Source organism: Cordyceps fumosorosea (assembly GCF_001636725.1).
Source record: "Cordyceps fumosorosea ARSEF 2679 chromosome Unknown scaffold_7, whole genome shotgun sequence".
NCBI lineage: Eukaryota > Fungi > Ascomycota > Sordariomycetes > Hypocreales > Cordycipitaceae > Cordyceps > Cordyceps fumosorosea.
This window is the reverse complement of record NW_017387307.1, coordinates 37,663-61,291: the sequence shown is the minus strand read 5'-3', so window position 1 is coordinate 61,291 and position 23,629 is coordinate 37,663. Positions and strand designations below refer to the sequence as shown.

The following is a 23,629-nucleotide window of genomic DNA, read 5'->3' as shown; positions in this document are numbered from 1 at the left end:
ATGAACGCTTCCCGCTACCTGCGACCCGTCGCCAGGGTTTCTCTCCAGACGTCAACGCTGCCGCGCATCGCCCGCTGCTACAGCTCCAAGACCTACGATTACATCCAGACCTCAAACCCCAGGCCTGGAGTCGGCCAAGGTTAGCATTCATCACTTGTGCATGTAGACGCAGCTCTGCCGTTTGGACACTAACCCGTACCTCAGTGACACTGAACCGCCCCAAGGCCCTCAATGCCCTGTGCACGCCCCTCATTACGGAGCTTAACCAAGCCCTCAACGAGTTCAACGCCTCAGATGCAACCAATGCCATTGTCTTGACCGGCTCCGAAAAGGCCTTTGCCGCCGGCGCCGACATCAAGGAGATGGCCCCCCTCTCCTTCTCCGAAGCCTACACCAAGTCCTTCATCGAGTCCTGGTCTTTGTTGACCACCCAGATCAAGAAACCCATCATCGCTGCTGTCTCGGGCCACGCCCTCGGTGGCGGCTGCGAGCTGGCTATGATGTGCGACCTCATCTACTGCACCGAAAAGGCCAACTTTGGCCAGCCCGAGATCAAGCTGGGCACGATCCCTGGCGCCGGTGGCAGCCAGCGCCTCACCCGCGCCATCGGCAAGGCCAAGGCCATGGAGCTGATCCTCTCCGGTCGGTCCTTCTCTGGCGCTGAGGCCGAGCAATGGGGTGTCGCAGCCCGCACATTCCCTACCCACGAGGCCCTGATGGAGGAGACACTCAAGCTCGCCGAGACCATCGCCGGCTACTCCAAGGTTGCAGTACAGGCTTGCAAGGAGGTAGTCAACAAGAGCCAGGATCTCCCCTTGCGAGACGGTGTCGAGTTCGAGCGTCGCGTCTTCCACAGCCTGTTTGGCAGCCAAGATCAGAAGATTGGTATGAAGGCGTTTGCGGAGAAGAGGAAGGCCGAGTGGTCGCACTCTTAAATGGAAAAGTTACGACGACTAGCAGTGTGTAGATTGATATCAAGGCGCATAAGATTGTCATCTGCTGTATGGATGACCTCCGCACTAAGAGATCTTGTGACCTGCGTGCGACATGTGAGCTCGGGCATGGTGGTGGTGCCTCGAATGGCAGAGCGGACGGGGATCTTGTAAACCTGTCAGCAACTCCGACAGTAATTCAAAATTTTACCCTCCCTCGCGACGCCTTGGCGACAAGCTAACTTTCTTATCCATACTTCCAACGCCAGCGTGGATACAGAGCCAGCCTGTTCGTCCTTCGTCAGAACTACAAAATAAATCCAAGGCCCACCCCCGCCACTTCCACCGACTTGCTAGTGGGCCGCTCACACACAACAACGTGCGAAAGCTTTCTCGTGCAAGACAGCTCTGTTTCTGTAGAAACCTCTGTTGGCGGTCAAGAACAGGGCTTGGTGATATGAACCACGCCCAAGGTCATGAATGGATCCTCGAAGACCCAGCCTCGATCTGGCCACGGAGCTTACATGCTCGGTGAGATTTGTCCGCCATACCCCGCCCGTCAAGCTACAATGTTAACGCCTTGAATCATCACAGATTTGCACGGAGCTCCTGTACCAGCCCTTGACGCTTCTTGACTGCCTGCATACATTTTGTGGTGCCTGTTTGAAGGAATGGTTTGGATTCCAAAAAGAGAAACTCGATCGGGCACCAAGTCCACCAGCTCCAGATGCCGTGCTCTTCACCTGCCCGTCCTGTCGGGCTACTGTTCGTGATACCAAGCATAACGCTACAGTGGTCACGCTGTTGGACATGTACATAGCCGCGAAGCCCAGCAAAGCGCGAAATGCAGACGACAAGGAGGAAATGAACAAAAAGTATCAGCCAGGCGACCAAATCCTTCCCCATGTCACCACACGTGAGCGCACCGAAGAGGACCGCCGCGCTGAGGAGGAGGATAGGCGACTGCTCGACGAGGTTCGCGAGATGAGTCTTCGAGAGGTGGAGACCGGCGTGCCACATATACCGCCGCGAAGACGCCGAGGGAGCAGAGCTGCCGAGGAGCGCATCTCCGGTCGTCGGGTAAGAGATGACGGTCGCCCGCGCAGAAGCACTGACCAGCTGGGCTTGCTCAGTGACAGGCATCGCCGGCGACGAAGCGACTCTCAACAGCGTCAAGTTGGCCACCAATCCTCCCTCCGGTCCCTCATCAGCAGTGCAGACTTGAGCGAGCGCGATATCGAGAGAGAGATTGAAGAGTTTGCGCGACAGATTCAGGAAGAGGGCTTACTCGACGGACTTGATCTAGACAACATTGATTTGACTCGCGATGACGAACTCAGTCGTCGAATCACGGAAGCATATCGGCGGCGACAGAGGGGTCGCGCCACAAGCCAGCCTACTCGCAGAGATAGCCCAACAAGCCGCAACGATGCTCACGCGGATGTACGAGACGGAGACAGCCACCTGGGTCCTCGGCCAAGCCCACTCGACGCCGCTAGTCCGTCAAGAAGTCGCGAAGGTTCCAGCTCTCGGCCTGCCACTGGTAGCTCCAGCACCGAAGAGCGAGACATGCGCCCGCCGACAAGCCGCGAGGTTCGCGAATCGCAGACTCGAGCTCGACGCAGGACAGCCAGCGGTAGTCGCGCGGCCACTCTGCCAGTCGTCTCTACCGAGTCGTCCATCCGTCCTGCTGCCCGCTCCCAGACCGACTTAACGCTTCACAACGAGCGAGTGGCGTCTTCCAGCCTCCGGCCGAATACGTCTACGGTCAGAAGCTCCAGCGTTCCCTCAGAATCAGCGGAGCTTGCAGGACCGGCCGCTATAACAGGCTCGTCATTTGCCAGTCGCTTGGCTCGACCGCCAAACACAAACACAAATGAATCCCCGCGCACTTCCACAGATCGATCGCGCGCCTCTAGTGCCAGCAGACAAAACAGAGCAGCTGAGCTAGCCATTGTTCACTCTGCAGCCACCAGCCCAGCTGCAACGAGCCCAATACGATTCGGTCACCAAAGGAACATGTCGCAATTATACCCCGAACCGTCCATCACATGTATGAGATGTAAAAAGACACATATCGAGTACGAAATCCACTACAAGTGCAGCATTTGCGCCGGCGGTCACTGGTCCATGTGCCTTGACTGCTATAGATCTGGAAAGGGCTGCCAGTACTGGTTTGGCTTCGGTTACGGCGGCTGGAACAAATGGCGAAGGCGTCGACAGCAGCGTGGCGATGACTCGCTGGCCCCTCCTCACATTCTGACACCCAGCAGATACCAACCACCACCATCCACACCTGGCGGTGCCGATGGTCGCAAGACACTTACAATCGACGACCCCCAGCTTCGGCTCGAGACTGGAACGTTTTGCGCCAAGTGTCAGGTGTGGACAAACGACTGCTACTGGCGATGCGACATCTGCAACGACGGCGAGTGGGGGTACTGCAATAACTGTGTCAACCAGGGGCGCACCTGTACACATCCATTACTTCCCCTCAGCCATGAGATCTCCGAGCCGCACAGCCGGTCGCCTGGCCGTCCAACAGCGGCTCGGATCGTCACAGAGAGCCAAACACGAAGTATCAGTCCCTTCAAGCCACTCTCATTTGCAACAACTTGCGACATTTGCCGCACCATTATTACCCCGTCCGATATACGCTATCACTGTTACAGCTGTACGAGCTCTCTGGTCGAAAACGCAGCACCCGGCGACTATGATATTTGCTCTCCGTGCTACGCGGATCTGGTGAGTAAGGGCAAGATCAGTGAGGAAAACGGGCACTCTGGCTGGCGCAGATGCCTGGGGGGCCACAGGATGGTGGTTATCGGCTTTGCACCTGGTGAAGTAGGCCACTGGCGATACATTGAGCGCGACTTGGTTGGGGGCCGCAAGCTTCGCATCGAGACGCTCGGCCACGAAATCCAACTGGAACCCCCCTCCCAGAAGTGGTCGTGGAAGCAGGGCGACCAGAAGCTAGAGAAGTTGGTGACGCAAGAGATGCCAGCAACAGCACCAACGAGCTACGATTCAATCACTAACACAACACTGTTCCCGCCGGATGGCGGCGTCGGCCTACGTGCTTTTGCTAAGTGGGCCTGGTTTCCGAAGAAAGAGGCCGACGATGAGCTCATGTTTCCTCGCGGCGCAGAGATTCGGGAAGCGGAAGATGTAAATGGTGATTGGTATTTTGGCGTTTACATGGGTGCCAAAGGTCTCTTCCCTTCGGGCTACGTACGAGTTGACGGTGATGCTTAGGATGGTTGGCGATTATTTGGGAAATATAGCTCGAAAGAAAAACCGCAGACTTCACATATTCAGGGAACAAAGGCCTCTGTAATCTTGAACTACCCTTCCAGAGATGAACGATATTTCGATGTTTTTGTTACAGGGTATCCCTTAGTAGTGTGGCGACGACGCGAGATGACGTGATCAGAGCAGTTGCTTGCGCGCCCCACACTCGGGACGTCGGCCTGGAAGCCGCCCACGACGGATAAGCTCGCAGCTTAGAAGCCCCCAGGCGCTTGTCTCTGACTTGATTCTCGCAGTTTCATATCAATTCGAGACCGGATATCGTCTGTGACATAGCCAAGGCACCATGTTTCGATTTACCGCACGACGTTTAGCAGCTGCCGCATTCGCGGCGGCGGAACCTTCAACGCATACTCTCAACATTTCGCAGGCCCAAGGCGTCGCCCACGGCCTCACTGCTGGTCAGCCCCCCCCTCACCAAAGGACATGCGATCCGGCCAAGCAGACGGCGAAGCCGCCAACACGGGCTTGAAAACAGCACTCTAGCGCTAACATCTCCGCAACCGACAGCCATTGGAAACACCCCCCTTATCCGCCTGAACCGACTTTCCCAGGAGACCGGGTGCGAGATCCTTGGCAAGGGCGAGTTCATGAACCCAGGCGGCTCGATCAAGGACCGAGCGGCGCTGTATGTGGTCAAAGACGCCGAGGAGCGCGGTCTGCTGCGGGCCGGCGGTACCGTGGTCGAAGGCACGGCCGGCAACACGGGCATCGGGCTTGCGCACGTGTGCCGGTCGCGCGGGTACAAGCTCGTCATCTACATGCCCAACACGCAGTCGCAGGGCAAGATCGACCTGCTGCGGCTACTGGGCGCCGAGGTGCACCCCGTTCCTGCGGTCGCGTTTGACAACCCGGCCAACTACAACCACCAGGCGGCGCGACACGCCGCGCGCCTCGACAATGCCGTCTGGACCAACCAGTTCGACAACACGGCGAACCGCCGCGCGCACATCGAGACGACCGGGCCTGAGATCTGGGCGCAGACGGCCGGTGGCGTCGACGCCTTTACCTGCGCGACCGGCACCGCCGGCACGCTCGCGGGTGTCACGCGCTTCCTCAAGGATGCCTCGGGCGGGCGCGTCCGCTGCTTCCTGGCCGACCCGCCGGGCAGTGTGCTGCACTCGTACATACAGTCGGGTGGCAAGCTGAGCGAACGCAGCGGCGGCAGCATTACGGAGGGCATCGGCCAGGGCCGCGTGACGGACAACCTGCGCCCGGACATTGACCTGATGGACGGCTCTCTGACCGTCTCGGACGAGAAGAGCATTGAGATGGTGTACCGCTGCCTCGACGAGGAGGGTCTGTATCTGGGTGCCAGCTCGGCGCTCAACGTCGTCGCCGCCAAGGAGGTCGCGGAGAAGCTGGGCAAGGGGCACATAGTCGTGACTGTCCTCTGTGACGGCGCGTACCGGTATGCGGACAGGCTCTTCTCCCGCAAGTGGCTCACTGAGAAGAAGCTGATTGGCGCCATCCCCAAGCATCTGGAAAAATACGTTGTCCTTGCTTAAGCGCCTGGAACATATAGGAAAGGAATAGAATTGCGATTTATACAAAGAGCCTGTTTTGTGTTTTTGATATATTGTACAATTGTGTTCTATTTTACAGTTTCAATATGCTTTGTTTTCCCCGGTATTAAACCTTGAATTCCCCATCAGCCTTGATCTGTTTCGACGGGACTGCTGGCCAGGACGGCTCGGCCCCGGTAATCTTCTTAAACACGCCGGCCCAGCTGCCATCGCGACGCTCGTCATTCGTAGCATATTGTGTTAGATGCTCTGACAGGGCAGTCTCCACAGTATGGAGCTTCTGAGCCGCCGCCGGGACCAATTCGCGGGCCAGCGAGATGGCCTTCATATTCTGGGCGATAACGCCGACGAAGGCGGCACCATTAAGGTTCTTGTGCTTCTCGACGGCCTTGGGGTTTAGCACCGCAAATTCGGGGAGGCTAGCGAGATCCTTGAGGTCCGCGTTCTTCCACAGCGTGTTCAAGAGCTCCAACTCGTCCTTGAGCAGGGTCAGCTCTGCAGCTGCGTCCTCTCCTACGGCCTGCTTTGCCGAGACTGCAGAGGCCCGCGTGAATAAGACGAGACCGCGCGCCAGCCGCGATGCGTGGACTTTGGCATCCGCAGCCGCCTCTCTTTTTTTCACCTGATCTTGGCGGTGTAGTAAATCAAGGGTCATGTCCATCCATTTGACGGCTTGTACCGTGGCGGCCTGATTGCCGTTGATAATCTTGTCGTTGATGCCGGCCAGGAGTCGCACAACCATCTCGTGTGTTTGCAACTTCAATCCAGTCTTTTCCGCCTGCTTTGTGCACTCAATCACGGCGTAGATGTTACCAGTCTCCTCGGCGCGGCGGACAATCTTCCCCCAGTGTTGGCTGCGAAGTTTCACGCCAGCCTTCTTGTATCCGGCGAGGAGTGTGCCCAGGTTGGCCCAGTCCTCAGGCGTCTCCATCAAGTTCATGACTTTGTTGAAGCTCTTTTTCGAGTTTGGGATATCCTTACTGCGATCGATTGGGGAAAATCTGTGCTCGATGCCATCGACCTCGATAATGATAGGGTTGGATTGCATGAATGGTCGCATTTTGGGGTTGAAAACAATCTTTTGCTGCTTTTGGGGAAGATACGACGGGAAGATGGTTTTCTCCTGAATAGTATTCAACACTTGATTTAAATCGGAATTCTCGGTCTCGACAAAAGTTGCTCGAACTCCTATAGTTGGTGATTAGCTTCAACGCCCCTAGATTTTTTGCGACAGCTAGTTTCGTACCACGTAGTGTCGTTGTGCTGAATTTCTTGGCTCCTTGCCTGGCCAAAGGTTGATTGGCTCGACCGAGGACCCTGAGGATCGAGATCAACGAAGGGTTAGACATGCTGTCGTGATATTTGAAGCTGCTGTTCAATCAGAACCAAGTTCAGTCCTGTTCGAGTCGCGATACTAATTTGCGTGTGGGTCTGAGAAAGCGCGAAGCGGGCCAATCACAAGGTGCACTGGGGCTAGGCTTTTGGGATACTTCCTGGTCCTGGCGTTTTTGGAGGTTTTGGAGACTGGCATCGCTTTTTGTTCTCGATATCGCAAAACATCCTACGTTCAGCCACGATGAATTTTGCTGTTATTGGGCGCCCATTAGGGTGCCTCAAAGCGGCATTGAGGCAAACGAGGCAGCAGCGGGCATGGCAGCGGCCGCTTGCAACAGCTGCGGCGCCTCGGACCCCTAATGGCACCAAGCCTGTCCTCACAAGCCGGCAGCGTGCGTTCTGCTGCTCTCAGAATTCTTGGCCATGACTGAGAAGCGTGCTAATAATTCCTTAGGTGATCGTGAGGAGAGACTGTCTCGCTTTGAGATTTACCCCGAGTTACCGACCGTTCGAACCAACTTCAAGGACCCAATGCCAGCGCTGCGCCAAGCGCACATCACAACGCTCGATCCCACCGGCGCGAGGACCCATCTATTCGCTAAAGATCAAGCTGATGCTGCGAAGCCGGGCGATGTGCTGATGGTCAGTACCAAGACCGGCGAGCCGTTCTCGGGCGTCCTGGTGGAAATACGCCGACGCGGCGTGGACACAGCCATTCTGCTCCGCGGCCAGATGATGAAGACGAGCGTCGAGTCATGGTTCAAGGTCTACAGCCCCACGGTCACTGCCATTAACATCATATGGAGACGGCCGAAGAGGGCCAGGAGAGCCAGGCTCACGTACATGCGCAAGCCTGAGCATGACAAGGGCAGCGTTGACCATCTGGTTGCCGCATGGAAGAAGGAGCGCTCAACCTTGCGCACCAAGTCTGGCTCTGGCAGCAGTGTTAGGCAGCATAAAGCCAAGGGGAAATAGAAAGTCATTTGCGTCAGGCTTAGAAGTTTTGAGCGCAGGAGTTGGACACGTCCTACGCAGTGTATCATGTACCAATATACCATCGCGTCATGTACAATACCACTCTGCAGAGATGGGCTAATTTGTTTTATGAAACCACATGTTGAGAAGATTTAAAACTTGGATGCAAATGGCCAACGTTTTGGACCGTAATGGCAGCCGGTCGGGGGTATGCTGGAGGAAACCCTAGGTGAGGTAGTAGCGCGCGAGTATGGAGTGCCCAGAAACCTGGAACCACACTGGCCGCCCAGCAACCTGGGTTTTGTTGAACAGGGCTAGCAAGATTTGTTTACTCAGGCCTCTCACTCGGTGCCCAGAGGGTACAAACCTGCCAAAGCTCCCTTACCCCACGACGCCAACCTTTGTCCAACGTCACCATCTACCTGCGCATTGCATCTACGAGTTTTCGATAACTAGTGACTTTTCCTCGACGACAGATTGACAGCTGACGTACTCCCAGCGGCTAGTCAGACACAAGACGCAGTCATCGTGCAGGTGGCCAACTCCCGCCCAAGCACAGTGCCACCCCACATTGCTGCGAAGCTGCCCTACACCGACATACCGCCATCGGATGCTGGATACCTGAAGCGGGCAAGCCATCGTTTGTATTTCCGACACCCATTGTATAATACCTAACTTCTGCTTGAAAAATTACGAAAAGCACGGCTGAGCTACGGCGACGGTTAGTGTCGAGCCACAGCAAACAAAGATGACATTTGCCGATCAGCAACGCTGGATTACTGTCCAGCAAAAAACGTTCACAAAATGGTACAGGTTTTCACGATACTTTCAATCAAGAATGCTCTAACATGCATGGGGCGTAGGTTGAATGCAAAGCTGATTCAGCGGGATTTGGAGATTAAAGATATCGTCAAGGATATGAGCGACGGAGTATGCCATGCACGGCCCCTGGCTGTAGCGCTTCTGCTGACATGCGACCGATAGGTTCTACTCATTCATCTGCTAGAATGTTTATCAGGCGAATCGCTCGGCCGTTATGCCTCGAAACCCAAACTACGAGTCCAAAAATTCGAAAATGCGAACCTGGCTCTCGACTTCATTCGATCACGCGGCGTCCAAATGACGAATATTGGCGCGGAGGACATTGTTGACGGGAACCGAAAAATCGTTCTTGGTCTAATATGGACACTGATTCTACGTTTCACCATCAGCGACATCAACCAGGAGGGCATGTCGGCCAAGGAGGGCTTGCTTCTCTGGTGCCAACGGAAGACGGCATGCTACGACGAGGTAGAGGTCCGGGACTTTAGCGCCAGTTGGAACGACGGTCTTGCATTCTGCGCCCTGCTAGATATTCACAGACCTGACCTTATCGATTTCGATTCCCTCGATAAGTCCGATCACAAGGGCAACATGCAGCTTGCCTTCGATTTGGCGGCAGAAGAGATTGGCATACCCAAGCTGTTAGACGTCGAAGATGTCGCCGATGTTGCAAAGCCCGATGAGAGAAGTTTGATGACATATATTGCGTACTGGTTCCACGCCTTCTCTCAGATGGAAAAGGTCGAGAATGCTGGTCGACGAGTTGAGAAATTTGTCAACAGCATGCAAGGCGTCTGGGAGATGCAGAGTACCTATGAAAAGCGTATGGCCGAGCTTCTGGAAAAGATCAACACTCAAAGGGATGACTGGACACAATCTACCTTTGAAGGCACATATGCGGACGCAAAGGCACAGTCGGCCGAGTTTTCCAAGTACAAGCGGGGACAAAAACGAGACTGGGTAGCAGAAAAGAGCGATTTGGCAACTCTGCTCGGCAATATCAAGACAAAGCTGGGAACATACCGCCTTCGACCATATGAGCCGCCTGCTCATTTCAGCCTTAACAAGCTTGAGGATGACTGGACTGCTCTGTCCCAGAAAGAGATGGGCCGTGCGCAATTGATCAATGAGACGATTCGGGAGTAAGTCACTTTGAAGTCAGGCGAAACATGCATACTAATTGGCTCTAGTATCAAAAATTCTCTCCGCAAGTCCTTTGCTGACAAGGCAAACGATTTCGCCATGGCGCTCAAGACTATGCAGATGGCTATCTCAGGCCTTGACGGCGACCTCGAAGATCAATTACACCATGTCAGAAAGCTGAGCAGTAACTTGGCGCCTCTCGACAGATATCTTGAGACGATTCTCGATGTTGAGACTAAGTGCATCGAGGCCAATATCGAGGAAAACGACTTTACTACATATTCATACGACGAACTTGCATACGAACTCACCCTGGTCAAGTCATCTGTGCAGAAGAAACTCGCGTTTTTGGAAAATCAGATGGTGGCACGGAACATGACAAATTTGACGCCCATTCAGCTGGAGGAATTCGAAAGTGTATTCCGCCATTTTGACCGGGACGACTCCAATGCGCTCCAAGAGCTAGAATTCAGCGCGGCCCTGGCATCTCTGGGCCTAGTTTTCTCCGAGGAGGAGATGCACGGTTACTTCTTGGACACGTCTGGTGGCAGAGACGAAGTGACGTTCGAGCAATTCATTCGCTTCATGGTCGACGTGACGGAAGATCAAAACACTGCTGAGCAGGTCTTTCAGTCGTTTCGCGAAGTTGCAGATGGCAAGCCTTACGTTACCGAAATGGACCTCCGACACAGTCTTGTTCCGGATGAGGTTATCGAGCAGCTCAGCGGCATCATGCCAGCACATACGGGACCAGACATGTCTGCTGACCGAGGCATGCCGCAATACGACTATATTTCATTCATGGAGAAGATGATTAACAACCAAAGAGAGAGTGATCAAGTCCCCAGTGGTGTTTTGCAGGACAGAACAAACGTGGGAGATGCAGGCCATCGCAAACGTGGCAAGGCGAATGGCTGGTAGATAAGATGATAGAGACCCTTGACTGTGGGTTGGCTTCCAGGCGGAAGGCATTGTACACTGTAATTATCATTATCGGATGGATATTATTATGCGCATACTGGTGTTGTGATGGAGAGGAAAGACATGACATGTATACATGTATATACTTTTCGATTTTGAACCCTAGTAGTTAGCCAAGTAGCCGGCGTTATTCAACTGGAAAGAGAATCTTTTACGTGATGAAATCGTCAGCGTTGATCACAGTAGCGGGTATGGGGCACGATTTCCGGCCACCGGCGACCGCAAATTGTATACGGAGTGTGTACACTATTTTTGGATGTAAAAGTAAAGCCGGAAGCTTCCTGAGAATTGTTGAAGCGTTTCGATATGACTGTGGCGATGATTGGGTCTCTATTCTCGGCAAACTGCAGCTCGGATGCAGGCCGGGTTCGGAGCGCAGACCCGCCAAAACTAATCGGCGAGAAGGCCGACCGGAGAGCATAAATTTAGCGACATACAACGTTGTCAACGCAGTCATTTGGAAAGCCCAACGTGGCTCTCTGCGCTGACGCGACGTCCATCCGAACCAAATTGACATCCTCAAGAGCCTTACGATGGTACTCCTCGCGCGAATGATCCGGGCGCTGCAGCATCAGAGCTGCCCCCGTGCTGCGTTTGCTGCTGCACTGCCGCGAGCCTGGGTCGCCACCACCGTAACCCGCTGCTTTGCGACGACGCGTTCGCGGCCGATGGCACCTTCGCTGGCTCACAGAGTCGCCAAGCTTACCTCGGAAATGTATCCCGAAATCAAGCGCGACGCCAAATTCGCCCAATTGAACGGGGAGCACGTCGCCTTCTTCCGTGAGCTGCTGGGCGGCGACTCGGCCATCATCGACGGCGTGGGCAGGGACGCTGAGGACGATATGCTCCCGTTCAACGAGGACTGGATGCACAAATACCGCGGGCAAGCACGCCTCGTAGTCAAGCCGAAGACGACGGAGCAGGTCAGCGAGATCCTCAAATACTGCAACGACAGGATGCTGGCGGTGGTGCCGCAAGGCGGCAACACGGGCCTCGTGGGCGGTTCGGTGCCCGTGTTCGACGAGGTTATCATCAGTATGGCGCGCATGAACGAGATTGAGTCCTTCGACGACGTCAGCGGTTCACTGGTGCTCGGCGCAGGCTGCGTGCTTGAGGTGGCAGACCAGTACCTCGCGGAGCGCGGGTACATCTTCCCGCTGGACCTCGGCGCCAAGGGCTCGTGCCAGGTGGGCGGCAACGTCGCAACAAACGCGGGCGGCCTGCGGCTGCTACGCTACGGCAGCCTGCACGGCAGCGTGCTCGGCATGGAGGCGGTGCTGCCCGACGGTACCGTCATGAACGACCTGTGCACGCTGCGTAAGAACAACACAGGCTACGACCTGAAGCAACTCTTCATCGGCGCCGAGGGCACCATCGGCATCATCACCAAGCTGTGTATCCAGTGCCCGCAGCGGTCGCCCGCGGTCAACGTGGCATTCTTGGGGCTCGAGTCGTACGAGATGGCTCAGCGGGCGTTTCGTGCGGCCAAGGGTCAACTATCGGAGATTCTGTCCGCATTTGAGTTGATGGATGGGCTGAGCCAAGAGCTGGTGCACCGTGCCAAGGGGGAGACGATGCCGCTAAAGGGCCAGTTCCCGTTTTACTGCCTGATCGAGACGAGCGGCTCCAACGGCGAGCACGACTACGCGAAGCTTGAGGCCTTCCTAGAGGACGTCATGAGCCAGGAGGTTGTGGCGGACGGCGTGGTCGCGCAGGACGCGACGCAGATCAAGGCGCTGTGGGCGTGGCGCGAGAGCGTGCCCGAGGTCAGCGCACACTGGGGCGGCGTCTACAAGTACGACGTGTCGATTCCGTTGGCTGATATGTATAGCATCGTGCCGGATGTGAACACGCGATTGGCCGAAGCTGGCCTGCTGGGCGACTCGGAGGAGCATCCCGTGCTGGGCTGCGTCGGCTACGGCCACATGGGCGACTCCAACTTGCACCTCAACGTCGTGGTCCGACGGTACGACAAGGCCGTGGAGGCGGTCCTGGAGCCGTACGTGTACGAGTGGATCGAGAAGCGTAGAGGCAGCATCAGTGCGGAGCACGGTCTGGGGCTGGCCAAGAAGAATTACATTCGGTACTCGCGAGACGACACGATAATTGGCTTGATGAAGCAAATTAAGCAGTTATATGACCCCCCCCTCTTTCCTGTGAGCTCTTGTGTCGTCAGCCCTATAGACACCCATGTCCAGACATGATCGTATTCGCCTTGGGGTTAGCTGCACCCTTCTACGCAGGACCTGGTGGGGAAATTACGATGAGGAGGAGGTGGTAGACAAACAGCTAACAATGCGCGTTGCTAGAATGGTATCATGAACCCGTACAAGTACCTATAACGGAGGCCAAGAGGGCTGAGGGCAGGATGAGTCGAGTAGAAGGCTTGAAACGAGAGATACAAGTAGAGAGGGGGCGATGACTCGACAAGGCAGCAACAGGAACATGGCGATCGGCTCGTCAAATGCATAGGCTATATAAATTGTGGTTGCCTGCTGGTTTCCGATTGTACGGATTCGCCCTGGCGGAAGCGCCGGGATGTGGGCGGAAAAAGGAGGGCGTGGCAAATAAAGTTTGTTAAGCAATTAATAAGTCCAAGAGAATCTCGCACTTGATGACAAAGAGTCAGATTTCCTGGTAGCAGACGTGGCATGTTAGTTTGGGTGTGAAGATGACGATCATCTACCATGTATGAAGCACGTTGTCGAGCAGGGGCCCGGGAGGTATGGAGGAGATACGGAGCTTTGCGAGGTGCTTCTTGATTTGATTACTTTTTTTCATTACGTGCTGTCCTGTTGTACTTGGAACGGCCAGCAACTACCAAGGGGTCTTTTTTTCTGGAACGTGCCGGTAAAGTGTCACATTGACCACTTGAACCGGCAGAAGAGTCATCAACTTAAGAGTCGAATGACAAAGAGTTACACCCATGACAGGTTCAACTCCTACCCCCTGCCACCACATTTGCGTAGCGGTATTTAGCATAGGGCGGCGGCGCATGGTAGATGGGGCTGTTTTGTCGTCTACGAAAAACTGCCATTTGCTGGGCGAGGGGCGCTTGCTACATGGGGCAAGGCACCGAGTGACCTGTTGCAATAGAATTAGTTAGTTACGGTCAAGTGTCGCCAAATCTGACAAGCATGTCAGATCGTGCTGCTGAGTCCTCAATTTTTTGTAGTTGATTTCAAATGTTGTTTTTATTGTTTCAAAAGTCGGCATGATATACGCAAGACGACCATGCCAGAAACGGACGCATCAGACTATGCGACGGAAACAAGCAGGCACCAGAATTCGCTATGATGACTATTTCCGTTTTTACGAGGACGCGAGGATAGGATATCCGTCCGATGTCTAAATCGCCCCCAATGCGACCCCGAGGTATCGTTTTCCGTATTGCAATTTAAAGACAGCTTTCTTGCGATCAAGGAGTATGCATAGTAGTTACCATGCCACATCCCAAGTCGTTTTTCTTTCTAAGGGGCATCGAAGGGACAGAAAAAGAGCAGGAAAACTCCAAGACCAACTACCAAGGCGGAATTCAGTCCGCCTGGTTGTCTGCCGTTCCCGAGTCTGCCTCGCCGGCAATGCTGGTTAGACAAGGCTATCGGCTCGTCCACACCCCAGCACAAAAATACTTTGCAAAAACTGGAGAGCGCGGATACTCACTATAAACCTTGTCGACAGCCATTCATCGCCTTCGATTGACGGAAGGCGTGCAGGAAGGCTACCGCGCTAGGCCGGAATTCATTTTGGTGCCTTGACCAATCAAGGCGGCCATCCAGCCTTGTCCGGCGAGGCTTCCAAGGAAGCTGAAGCCTCTCGGCCCAGGCCATTCCATCCGGCCTTGTCGTGGTAGTTGTTATTGGTGGCAGGGAACAGGGGAAGGCTTCCAGATGGCTCCAGCTGGAAACCCACTGGGGCGGCGCAAACCCGGTCTGAAACAATGCAGTCGAAAAAAAAAGACGACATGTTTCTCCTGACGCGGTATTTATCCATGCATCCCGTTTGTGAGTGGTTGCCTTTTTGCTGGGCGGCGTGGTTCGCCCGCTTTAGCGTTCCCGAAATGCCTCCCGCACATCCGGGACTGGGACTCGGTGTCATTTTCCAGTTCAGTGCGGCTTTTCACTATAATAATAGTAATAGTAGTAGTAGTAGTATATCTCATAAAAACATAAAAAAACATGGCTAGGCTAGGACAACGCCCGTACGAGGAGCCCAGAGAAGCACACCCCCCGATCTACAGAGGAAGTAGACCTGACCCAGGCAGTCGGCTGCGGAAGTGGTGTAGTATGCGGTCTGTGTGCCAGCGTGAGAAGGATGGTTTCTTGGCCGTGGAAACGCAAACTACGATCCCAGCCAGACGTGGCGTCTAGCATAGAAACAAGCAAACAGCCCAGGCAACCATGCATGTGAGCGGCAGTCAAGGGTCTTCTCCTTCCTGGAGGGATGAGGAACACTCGGCTGACAAGAAATCGCTGACCAGAAGTGGCAGTTAGTCCGGGCTACTAGAACAGCCAGCAAGGGGGAAACCCTTGCACAAGTGCTGTTTAACATGATTCGCAGTTACCAGATCGAAGCGCTGCCAGTAGTAGGTAGTGTTACTAGCACACCAAAGAGTCGAGAAGGCAGGAGGGGACAAGAAACGGGACAGGGTCGGAGTTAGAGTCAGACTCGTCGCCGGCTCACTCAGCTTGCAACAAGACTCACCCCGACGATCTGGGTGAGCATCTGGCGCATTAGGCTGCTGCCATTTAAGCCAAAGGCTGCGGAGATGCCATGCTACGCTACAGTATCAAAATGGTGTATTCGTAAACAGGGGTGGTTTTTTGTAGGCAGTACGAACTACTTACGGATACTAGTAGTGCCTTTCCCCAGTTGTATACTACTAGTGGAAATAGGTAGTGAGGTACCAACTGTGAACAGAGCGGCAGCCTTCACCTCAAGCTAACAAGACTGGAAGGTGGCATCGGCTAAGGCTAAGTTGATCAAGTAGGTAGATGCAAATGTACAAAGAACGTACTAAAATACCAAGAAGAAAACCATGTGTTGTACTGCGTTCATCAAATCATTTTGAGGTACCAGTGAGGGGGAAGGAGTAGAACTTCTCGTCTCTCTCTACCAACTGCCACCACATACCAGTACAAGCCAGCTCGTGTAATTCCAAAGAGGGATCAGAGGCTTATTAGACACCCCCACTGACGATTCTGAGATGAGCCGCCTGACGGCTGTCATTCGTCCCAGGGTGAGCCAGGGTCAGAGTGGTACCTTCTTCCTTGTTGCCCGGAAGACTGGGTTTGGACAGTGCCAAGATGGTGTTGTTGCTAGTCAAAGCGGTCAGAGTTGGACAAGTCTAATTAGTAACGTGGAAGACAAAGGCGGCAAAAATATTTATCGTGTGACAAAGTGTATCTGGGCCACCGAAAAAAAAAAAAAAAAAAGGCTGACGACACCGCTCGCTGTCCGAGTTAGTCAGTGCTTCCCCTTCCGTTTCGTTTCGTCTCAGTGTAGGTTACTGGTAGTCCCTTCTGAAACGACAACTGGCCATTTCAGTACTCCCCCAGTCCCATTACATCACAGAGTACAGAATACCTGACTGACCTGGGTTTTTGCTTCCTCAGCTACCGTCCGCCCAACTATATTCGTCTTCTAGTGCTTCCGGAGACGTGATACTTTGTACTCACTCATCCATTCCAGACCTCTACCTCAGCTCGCCACGCCCCCCCTTTTCATTCTTGGCTCCTCGTCCAACCGGAGCATTCACCAGACGAATCATTTGCTCAGAGTTTCCTTTAACCATCAGCCCTACGAAACATGCACGCCCACATCATGGTCCGAGGCTCCATCTTGTTCTGCCCATGATCCTGGCAACACGAGGCATGCTAGGATGTGCGGGACGGAGAGACGGCCAGTCACAGACCAGAGCAGATCTCTTTTGCTTTATTAGTTTTTGGCTTGCCTTGTCCATCCATTCGTAATATCAGCATGCATCGTAGTAGTTATCTGGTCCGCTGCACACCCGCCCAACCAGCTGGGGACGGGCTGTTCTACTGTTGTAGCCCCCCCCCCCTCCTGTTGCATCTCCCGCTGTCCGCCTTTCGGCCCCCTGCTGCGTCTGCAATCATTATTATCATCGAGCCTCGCCCGCCAGCAGCCAGCATCAGCTCCACCATCCCACATCCCACATCCCCCGGCAGCCCGGCCCTGGCCCTAGTTCAACGGCGATTCCGGCGGTGGAGGCGGCCGCAAAGGCGCTGGCTGCGCAAGCCATTGGGGGTCAAGCGACGCACAAGAGCACAAGTACGAGCACAAAGCCGAGCACAAGGACGAGCACAAGGACGGGGAGGGTGGTGTGGATGTGGAGGAGAGACAGAAACACAGAAACCAAGCTCACACTTGCGCTGCCCAATTGGCAATCGTCATGGCCCTTTCACCAGCATCATGGCTTACATGCTGGTGGAGTCCCGTGTATAGGTCCCCTAGCTGCCGACGCAATTGCCCAGTCTGTCTCTCTCTCTCTCTTGTCTGCCTTTCTCCTGGGAGGCCCTCGACGCACAGCATTGGCCACCGGCTCGGCTTCCTACATATATAGTCCAGGTCGGTGGCAAATTGCTTAAACCTTTCCCTTCATGTTGAATCCTTGACCAGCTAGACAAGCAAGCAATCCGACCCCATCCCGCCAAAAAGCTAGCTCGTCGACTATCCTCTCCCACAGTGGCGAATCAACTTGCATGCAATATAGCTTGCAAGCAAAACCCACTGACTCGCTCACCATGGTTGGCGTTCCTGGAAAGTATAAGGGTTGTGAAACTTGTCGCCGCCGCCGCGTCACGGTAAGAGAATTCGTTGGCTTGCCCCTTCCCTGCCCTGATATATTCCCGCGCTAGAAGGAGAAAGGAAGAAGTAGTTCCGAGCTTGATCTGGAGATGCTAGCTGAGGGCCGGCCCGTTGTGGCAAACAAACCTCGTCCGCCCACTCAACCAAGCGGCTAACACGAAATCATGTCGCAGTGCACCAATGAGCGTCCACACTGCCGCAAGTGCACAAGCAGCGGCCGAGAGTGCGAGGGCTACGAGCGCGAGCGTGTCTTCATCACCGGCACGCCCGAGGACCGCGGCCGCGTCGCTTCCCACCCCAAGCGCGTCACCTCATCCGGGTCAGGGTCCGGGTCCGGGTCCGGGAGCAAGAAGCAGCAGCTGAAGCAACATTCCAAGTCGCCTCAGCCAAAGCGAGAGCGCTCCGAGTCACACTCGCCCAAGTTTGCCCAGACGCCGCTCAACAACTCGGCCTGGGACGACAATCTAGATCTCTCCCGCGGCGGCAAGAACATTGCCGCCCTGCACACCAGCCTGCATACCGTTGTGCGCTCTCCGGGAGCCGCCCTCTCCGGGAGCAGCTTCGGAATTGCCCTCCCGCCATACTCGCCGATCGAGCTTCACGGTGAACACCACAACGAACATGTGGCCAGCCATGATGCGCCGCTCTGGGTGAGTGCTAAGTGCCTACTCTGCCACCATGGCATCCAAGGAGATGCCCAATCCGCCGGCTACTGTCTCTTCTTGTTCGAGGTCCGTGTTTGACACATTCCCATCCATGGGTATTTAGCTATCTGATGGATGACAAGACTAACTGGATATGTAGCAGGCCTCACCAAGTGCCGACTGGGGACTCGCCTCGGAATCCATGATCAAGCGACTCGGTCCGCTCAGTTTCACCTCCTTCCCGAACCACCAGTTCTTCGTGCGCGTCTATCGCCCCATCGGCGTCTGCCTGGCCGTGCTTAACCGCCGCGAGACCTTCCTCTCCGACTCGGAGTGGACGTCGCTGCCGTGGAAGAATCACCGCAAGTCATCCCTCGATGCCCTCTTCGACATCATGCTGCGGCTGCCGCCCGTCCTTGCGCAGACGGACGCACTCATCCCCCAGACGCCCTCGGTCGAGCGTCGCTATAAGGCCCAGACCCTGCTTCACACGTGCCTGATGATTGAGCGCCAATTTGCCGCCTGGCTCGGCCACTCGATGGGCGACGTCGACCACCTCCGCGCCGTGGAGAGTGCCGGCGCGGCGTCCCTCGGCGCGGCGACCACGTACGAGTTCCACGATGAGCTGACTGCCTTCACCATGCTCTACTACTGGATGTCACAGATAATCTTTCACCGCTGCGTCCTCGATCTTCTTGCCGTTGTCGGACAGCCCGTGCTTGATCCTTACACGGGCATCTGGCTGACCGCTCCACCGCCGTCCGGCAACAACAACATGCAGCTCGACCCTTCTCGATACCACGACGGCCGCGAAATGGCCGCCAAGATCTGCCGCGGGCTGGACTCCGCCCTTAGTCTCACCGCGCAGCCCGACATGCTCGTCGCGCCCATGACCGTCGCCCTTGACTTCTACCACAACCTCCAGATGACATCCGGCGGCGCCGGCGGCTTCGACGGCATGGGAGCGCAGGACGGTGTCTACGAGACCATTGAGCTCGAGCTCTTCCGTACTCGCCTTGTCGCCAAGGGCCAGGGCGTTGCCGACAATCTGCAGGGCCAGATGTGGGACGAGATTGCGCAATACTGAAGCTTGTTTCTCGTTGCCTGACGCGCTCCCTTGTTGGCTTTTGGCATCCCTCTTTCTTCTGAAAAGTACAGCGACATAATATTCTATAATAATAAGCCACCAGGGGCCTAGAGCCGTGACCAAAAAAGCCACCATGCCAACACACATTCCGCTGGACTCGGGCTGTGTAAGGAAGGCATTTATTGATGCATAGCGGGGCTCGGACCTTGTTATCCGTATACAAGTAAAGTAGCCGGAACTACTTACGAATTTGTCTGCTTGGATTGCTAGATTGTCAAGATATTGAACTCTACTTCTTTTTCTATCACCTCTATGGACAAAAGTTTGTAAATTGCTCAGGTATAGAGACTAGGTGAATTGTGCTGCTGATGCTCCGCCGAATTGGCTGCTTTTTACTCCTGATAAGAAAGGCTAAATATGCACAGATTATTCTTTGTTTAGCATTTGAGGAAATGGGAGCAAAGACGAGATGACAGATTAGCAGCGGTTCGTGATACGATTCAGAAACTATATCAATACCGGCGTACGCCAGACCATAAATTCAGCATATATTCAATGAACATAGGTTAAAGTGACTAATAAGGGAAGAGAAAATGACTGGTTAATGTGCATATGGAAAGGAAGATGAACTTCGTGGCTTGAACCACAGTCCAAGGAAGAACGAGACAAAATGGGGTCAATAAGGGGCGTCGGCCTCGTGTAAATCATTACCACCCACACCACACCACATTCCCAGGCCCGAGGGCGAAACCAGAGATTTCATTTCCGTGGCAAGTGCTAAGGCTCAGCTCGGTGTCTTGCTGACTGACGACGTGCGCGACGCGTTGATGACGACAAGTGGTCCCTTAACGCTGACCAGCGGACCGCGTCCGCCACTGACACGGATGTTGGCGCCGGACGTGCTGGTGCTGACGCGGCCGTCCGACTGTGCGGCGGCCGCGCACGAGAAGAGGCTGCAGAAGACGGCCGTGGAGCCGGACGTGCGGTTGTTGAGCGCGGCGCTGCCGACGCCGCCGCCGCCGAGGAAGCCGTTGGCCACAGAGACGGCGTCGTTGCCGACGGCGCTCTCGCCGCCTGAGTCGCTGTCGCCCTCGAGGAGGTCACCGGGGATGAGGTCCTCGTCGTCGTCGTCGTCGGTGTCGGTGTCGTCATCCTCAGGGGGATCGACGGGACCGTCGTCGGCGACACCTCGGGTACCATCCTGACGAGCCGCAATATTCTCGCCGTCTGGGATATCGGAGTAGCTTTTAGGAGTTTGTGATGTCAGGCCGTTTTGTGAAGGCAGGACCACGGGCGCGGCGATGGCGAGCAGCCCCAGAACCGCCACGCCGAAATGGGACGTGAGAAAATGCATGGTCGACAGTAATGATGAGAGCCTAATGGGGTTAATGCACTTACTATCGGTGAAGGCACCGTCTCATCGTCGCTTTATACCCAAGTAACACGGCGAGCACTCAAAGGTTGGTAAAGCCACACTTAGTAATTTTGTATCATTCGCGCCGAAGTCATACCATAGTTTCATATGCACAAATCAGGAAATCAGCGCTCAGAAACGCGAACTCTCCCCTGACTTTAATTTAGTTGAACCGCTGACCTATACCTCACTCGGTTAGCAGTCTGCCTTGTAAAGAGGACGCCGTCTGCGCCGTTCCCGTCACCTTTTACTGGGGAAAAGGCTCTCACTTCAACTGCCGTTCCTCACGCGAGACGCAACTGTGATCACTGCATACATCACTACCTATTTCGTATGCTCAGGCGATCTAGATTGCATTAGAGTCCGTGCTCGGCCGGTAGCAGCATCCGAGACATTGGTAACTGGTACCTGACTCGACCAAGTGAAGAGCCATGTGACGTTCAGTAACGTATGACTACTTAGTACCAAGTTTTTTTTTTAGCACAGAATCGATGGAGGGAGAAAACCCGCATCCATCTGGTCAGCATACCCCGGCAATCACCAAGTCAATAGTCGCGATATACTTCCCCGCTTGTCACGTCGCGTGATGACGCAACGCTTTGTACGCGATGCTACTTTATAACTATTCATAAATTCTCCTGGCGATTTCGATTTCGAGTCTACTGCCACCTCTGAGACTTCATCGACGAGCCGAAAGCCTACCGAGTCGCTCTCATCCACCCCGAGGGCAAACTCCAAGCCCATCATGTTTTATCTTGTACTCTACACTTTGGAGCCTACCTCGGTCCGGGATAGGCCTCCATCGCGTCTAACTTGTCCTGAATTTCTACCGGTTGCTTCTGTCACACGACGAGCGATGCCAGAAAGCAGCCTCCAGACACGCCGATAGACACCTGCATAATATTGGCAAAGGCGGCGACCTACGCACCCTGGTCGAGAAGCAGCTGAGGGGCTGTGAAGGAGCTCACGGACAGCGGAGACTGATCAAAGGCACTCAGCTGCTCAGGCGTGAACGCGCCGTGCAGCCCCCGAGTAAATCGCGTGTGCAGCAGGATGAAGCCAACTGCCGACCCGATGCTCGCCCCCGGGATCCTCATCAAAGCGATAACACCCTAAGCGACTGCTGCAAACATCAATATTATCTATTAGTCATGGCGTAGCAGTCGGAAAGGGGTACTTGGGGCTCACATGCCGTGATTTTCCATGTCCGAGTAAAAGGGTGGCCAGCAGCATCGTGGTGGCTATGCTCATACCCGCGCCGAGGCCGAGAATGGCGAGATAACCCCTCTCCTGTGGGAGAGACGAGTCGGATTTGAGGATCCGGGTCAACAAGGCGGACGCAACGAACATGAGGAGGCTTGATATGGTGAGCGCCCAAAACGTCAAGTTTTTCTTGTGGGAGACGATGCCGGCAGCGGCGGCGCCGATGGCACAGCTACCAAGGAGTGGCAGCAGCAGGAGTCTGGATTGGACGGCATAGTACAGCTCACGTACTTGTGCGCGGATTTTCAGGTGTAGAATAGCAACGGAAAGCACGTAGCTCGCCGGTACCGTGTCGCTATCAATGTCTGATTCCGGCTCGAGTCGAGTCATGCTTGGTCGGGTTTATGAGTACACGAGAGCCGCGAGCAAGATCTTATGCGAAAGAATCCCCCAAGGGAGTTGGGCGAGCATGTTTTCCGAGTGAGGAGTCTTGAAGATGTGCCGCTGCCACGCCACGAGGCAAATCCAGGTGACCACTGATAGAACGGGAAGGTAGTTGGTCGTTGGACTGAACCATGTGTACACTCCAATCGACGCCTCGTTAGGAATAAAGATTGGAATGGTGACACCGGCACATGGACCCTCAGGAGAGCTGTCAGTCCATTGACTTGGAATATTGAGTAGATGTTGAGGTACCTGATCCAAAAAGTCAACCGCCGTCCCGCATGGGCAGCGAGCAGCCCGCGACCATGGGCCCAGCCATGCCGGCGAGCGCGATGACGGTGCCAACGACGGCGAACATGAGCACGATGAGCCGCGGCAGCATCATCTCGAAGTAGACGACCAGCGAGGTCGTGTAGCGGCCCGACGACGCTCCGGCGAGCCTGCTGCAGGGTAACTGCTCAGCATTTTGTGCCCTCGGCATATGGGGGCCTTAGCAGACGTGGTACTAGATGCAAGTAGTTTGCATCGTCTCTGTATTGGGGTTTCCTGTTAGCTATGGTGCCGAATTGAAGGAATTACCCGATACTGCGCAATTTGCATCTATTAGTAGGTAGGCAGTGGTGGTTGCGCGACCAGCACGACGTGTCACGACGTGGCGTACGCGGATTCATCACCAAGAGCAAGTTAGAGGTCATGACAGCAGCGCAAACGCCACTCTCTGCTCCAAGCAGTTATTAATCAAATGCAATGACTAGCGACGGCTAAGTAAACTCTCTCACCATTAACTAAATAAATCACCCCGATGTCTGGCACAATGCCGTGCTGGTTTTAGGAAAGTGCACTATCGGGCAAAACCCCGGCTAAGCTAACTCCTCTTGTACTCTATTAGGTCAGCACCGTGCCAGCCGCCGCATCGGTAGGCTGCAACTCTGACGAAGCTCCGCTGACGAGCTCCCTTCTGGTATGCCAGCTCTCGAACTCGT

General features: G+C 54.9%; 10 protein-coding genes across 10 annotated transcripts; 7 read left to right on the top strand and 3 right to left on the bottom strand.

The window, feature by feature from the left end:
• Positions 1 to 935, top strand: ISF_03559 (enoyl-CoA hydratase; the record flags this gene model as incomplete). The annotated part of the gene is made up of 2 exons (XM_018847165.1): positions 1 to 139; positions 205 to 935. The coding sequence occupies 2 exons, from the start codon at positions 1 to 3 to the stop codon at positions 933 to 935; spliced, it is 870 nt and encodes a 289-aa protein (XP_018705372.1).
• Positions 936 to 1,796: 861 nt separating this feature from the next.
• Positions 1,797 to 4,187, top strand: ISF_03558 (RING finger domain-containing protein; the record flags this gene model as incomplete). The annotated part of the gene is made up of 1 exon (XM_018847164.1): positions 1,797 to 4,187. One exon carries the CDS (start codon positions 1,797 to 1,799, stop codon positions 4,185 to 4,187), a length of 2,391 nt encoding a protein of 796 aa, XP_018705371.1.
• A 340-nt stretch (positions 4,188 to 4,527) lies between these two features.
• On the top strand, positions 4,528 to 5,749 carry ISF_03557 (Cysteine synthase (O-acetylserine sulfhydrylase); the record flags this gene model as incomplete). Its single annotated transcript, XM_018847163.1, has 2 exons — positions 4,528 to 4,642; positions 4,752 to 5,749. The coding sequence occupies 2 exons, from the start codon at positions 4,528 to 4,530 to the stop codon at positions 5,747 to 5,749; spliced, it is 1,113 nt and encodes a 370-aa protein (XP_018705370.1).
• Positions 5,750 to 5,873: 124 nt separating this feature from the next.
• On the bottom strand, positions 5,874 to 6,827 carry ISF_03556 (hypothetical protein; the record flags this gene model as incomplete). Its single annotated transcript, XM_018847162.1, has 1 exon — positions 5,874 to 6,827. One exon carries the CDS (start codon positions 6,825 to 6,827, stop codon positions 5,874 to 5,876), a length of 954 nt encoding a protein of 317 aa, XP_018705369.1.
• Positions 6,828 to 7,343: 516 nt separating this feature from the next.
• Positions 7,344 to 8,077, top strand: ISF_03555 (Ribosomal protein L19; the record flags this gene model as incomplete). Its single annotated transcript, XM_018847161.1, has 2 exons — positions 7,344 to 7,494; positions 7,557 to 8,077. 2 exons carry the CDS (start codon positions 7,344 to 7,346, stop codon positions 8,075 to 8,077), a joined length of 672 nt encoding a protein of 223 aa, XP_018705368.1.
• A 748-nt stretch (positions 8,078 to 8,825) lies between these two features.
• Positions 8,826 to 10,963, top strand: ISF_03554 (alpha-actinin, sarcomeric (f-actin cross linking protein); the record flags this gene model as incomplete). The annotated part of the gene is made up of 4 exons (XM_018847160.1): positions 8,826 to 8,884; positions 8,941 to 9,007; positions 9,062 to 10,041; positions 10,090 to 10,963. The coding sequence occupies 4 exons, from the start codon at positions 8,826 to 8,828 to the stop codon at positions 10,961 to 10,963; spliced, it is 1,980 nt and encodes a 659-aa protein (XP_018705367.1).
• A 593-nt stretch (positions 10,964 to 11,556) lies between these two features.
• Positions 11,557 to 13,227, top strand: ISF_03553 (D-lactate dehydrogenase 2; the record flags this gene model as incomplete). The annotated part of the gene is made up of 1 exon (XM_018847159.1): positions 11,557 to 13,227. One exon carries the CDS (start codon positions 11,557 to 11,559, stop codon positions 13,225 to 13,227), a length of 1,671 nt encoding a protein of 556 aa, XP_018705366.1.
• Positions 13,228 to 18,018: 4,791 nt separating this feature from the next.
• On the top strand, positions 18,019 to 19,585 carry ISF_03552 (Fungal transcriptional regulatory protein; the record flags this gene model as incomplete). Its single annotated transcript, XM_018847158.1, has 2 exons — positions 18,019 to 18,585; positions 18,659 to 19,585. The coding sequence occupies 2 exons, from the start codon at positions 18,019 to 18,021 to the stop codon at positions 19,583 to 19,585; spliced, it is 1,494 nt and encodes a 497-aa protein (XP_018705365.1).
• A 784-nt stretch (positions 19,586 to 20,369) lies between these two features.
• ISF_03551 (hypothetical protein) lies at positions 20,370 to 20,939 on the bottom strand (the record flags this gene model as incomplete). Its single annotated transcript, XM_018847157.1, has 1 exon — positions 20,370 to 20,939. The coding sequence occupies one exon, from the start codon at positions 20,937 to 20,939 to the stop codon at positions 20,370 to 20,372; it is 570 nt and encodes a 189-aa protein (XP_018705364.1).
• A 980-nt stretch (positions 20,940 to 21,919) lies between these two features.
• ISF_03550 (major facilitator superfamily transporter) lies at positions 21,920 to 22,592 on the bottom strand (the record flags this gene model as incomplete). Its single annotated transcript, XM_018847156.1, has 2 exons — positions 21,920 to 22,111; positions 22,188 to 22,592. The coding sequence occupies 2 exons, from the start codon at positions 22,590 to 22,592 to the stop codon at positions 21,920 to 21,922; spliced, it is 597 nt and encodes a 198-aa protein (XP_018705363.1).
• Positions 22,593 to 23,629: the final 1,037 nt, after the last annotated feature.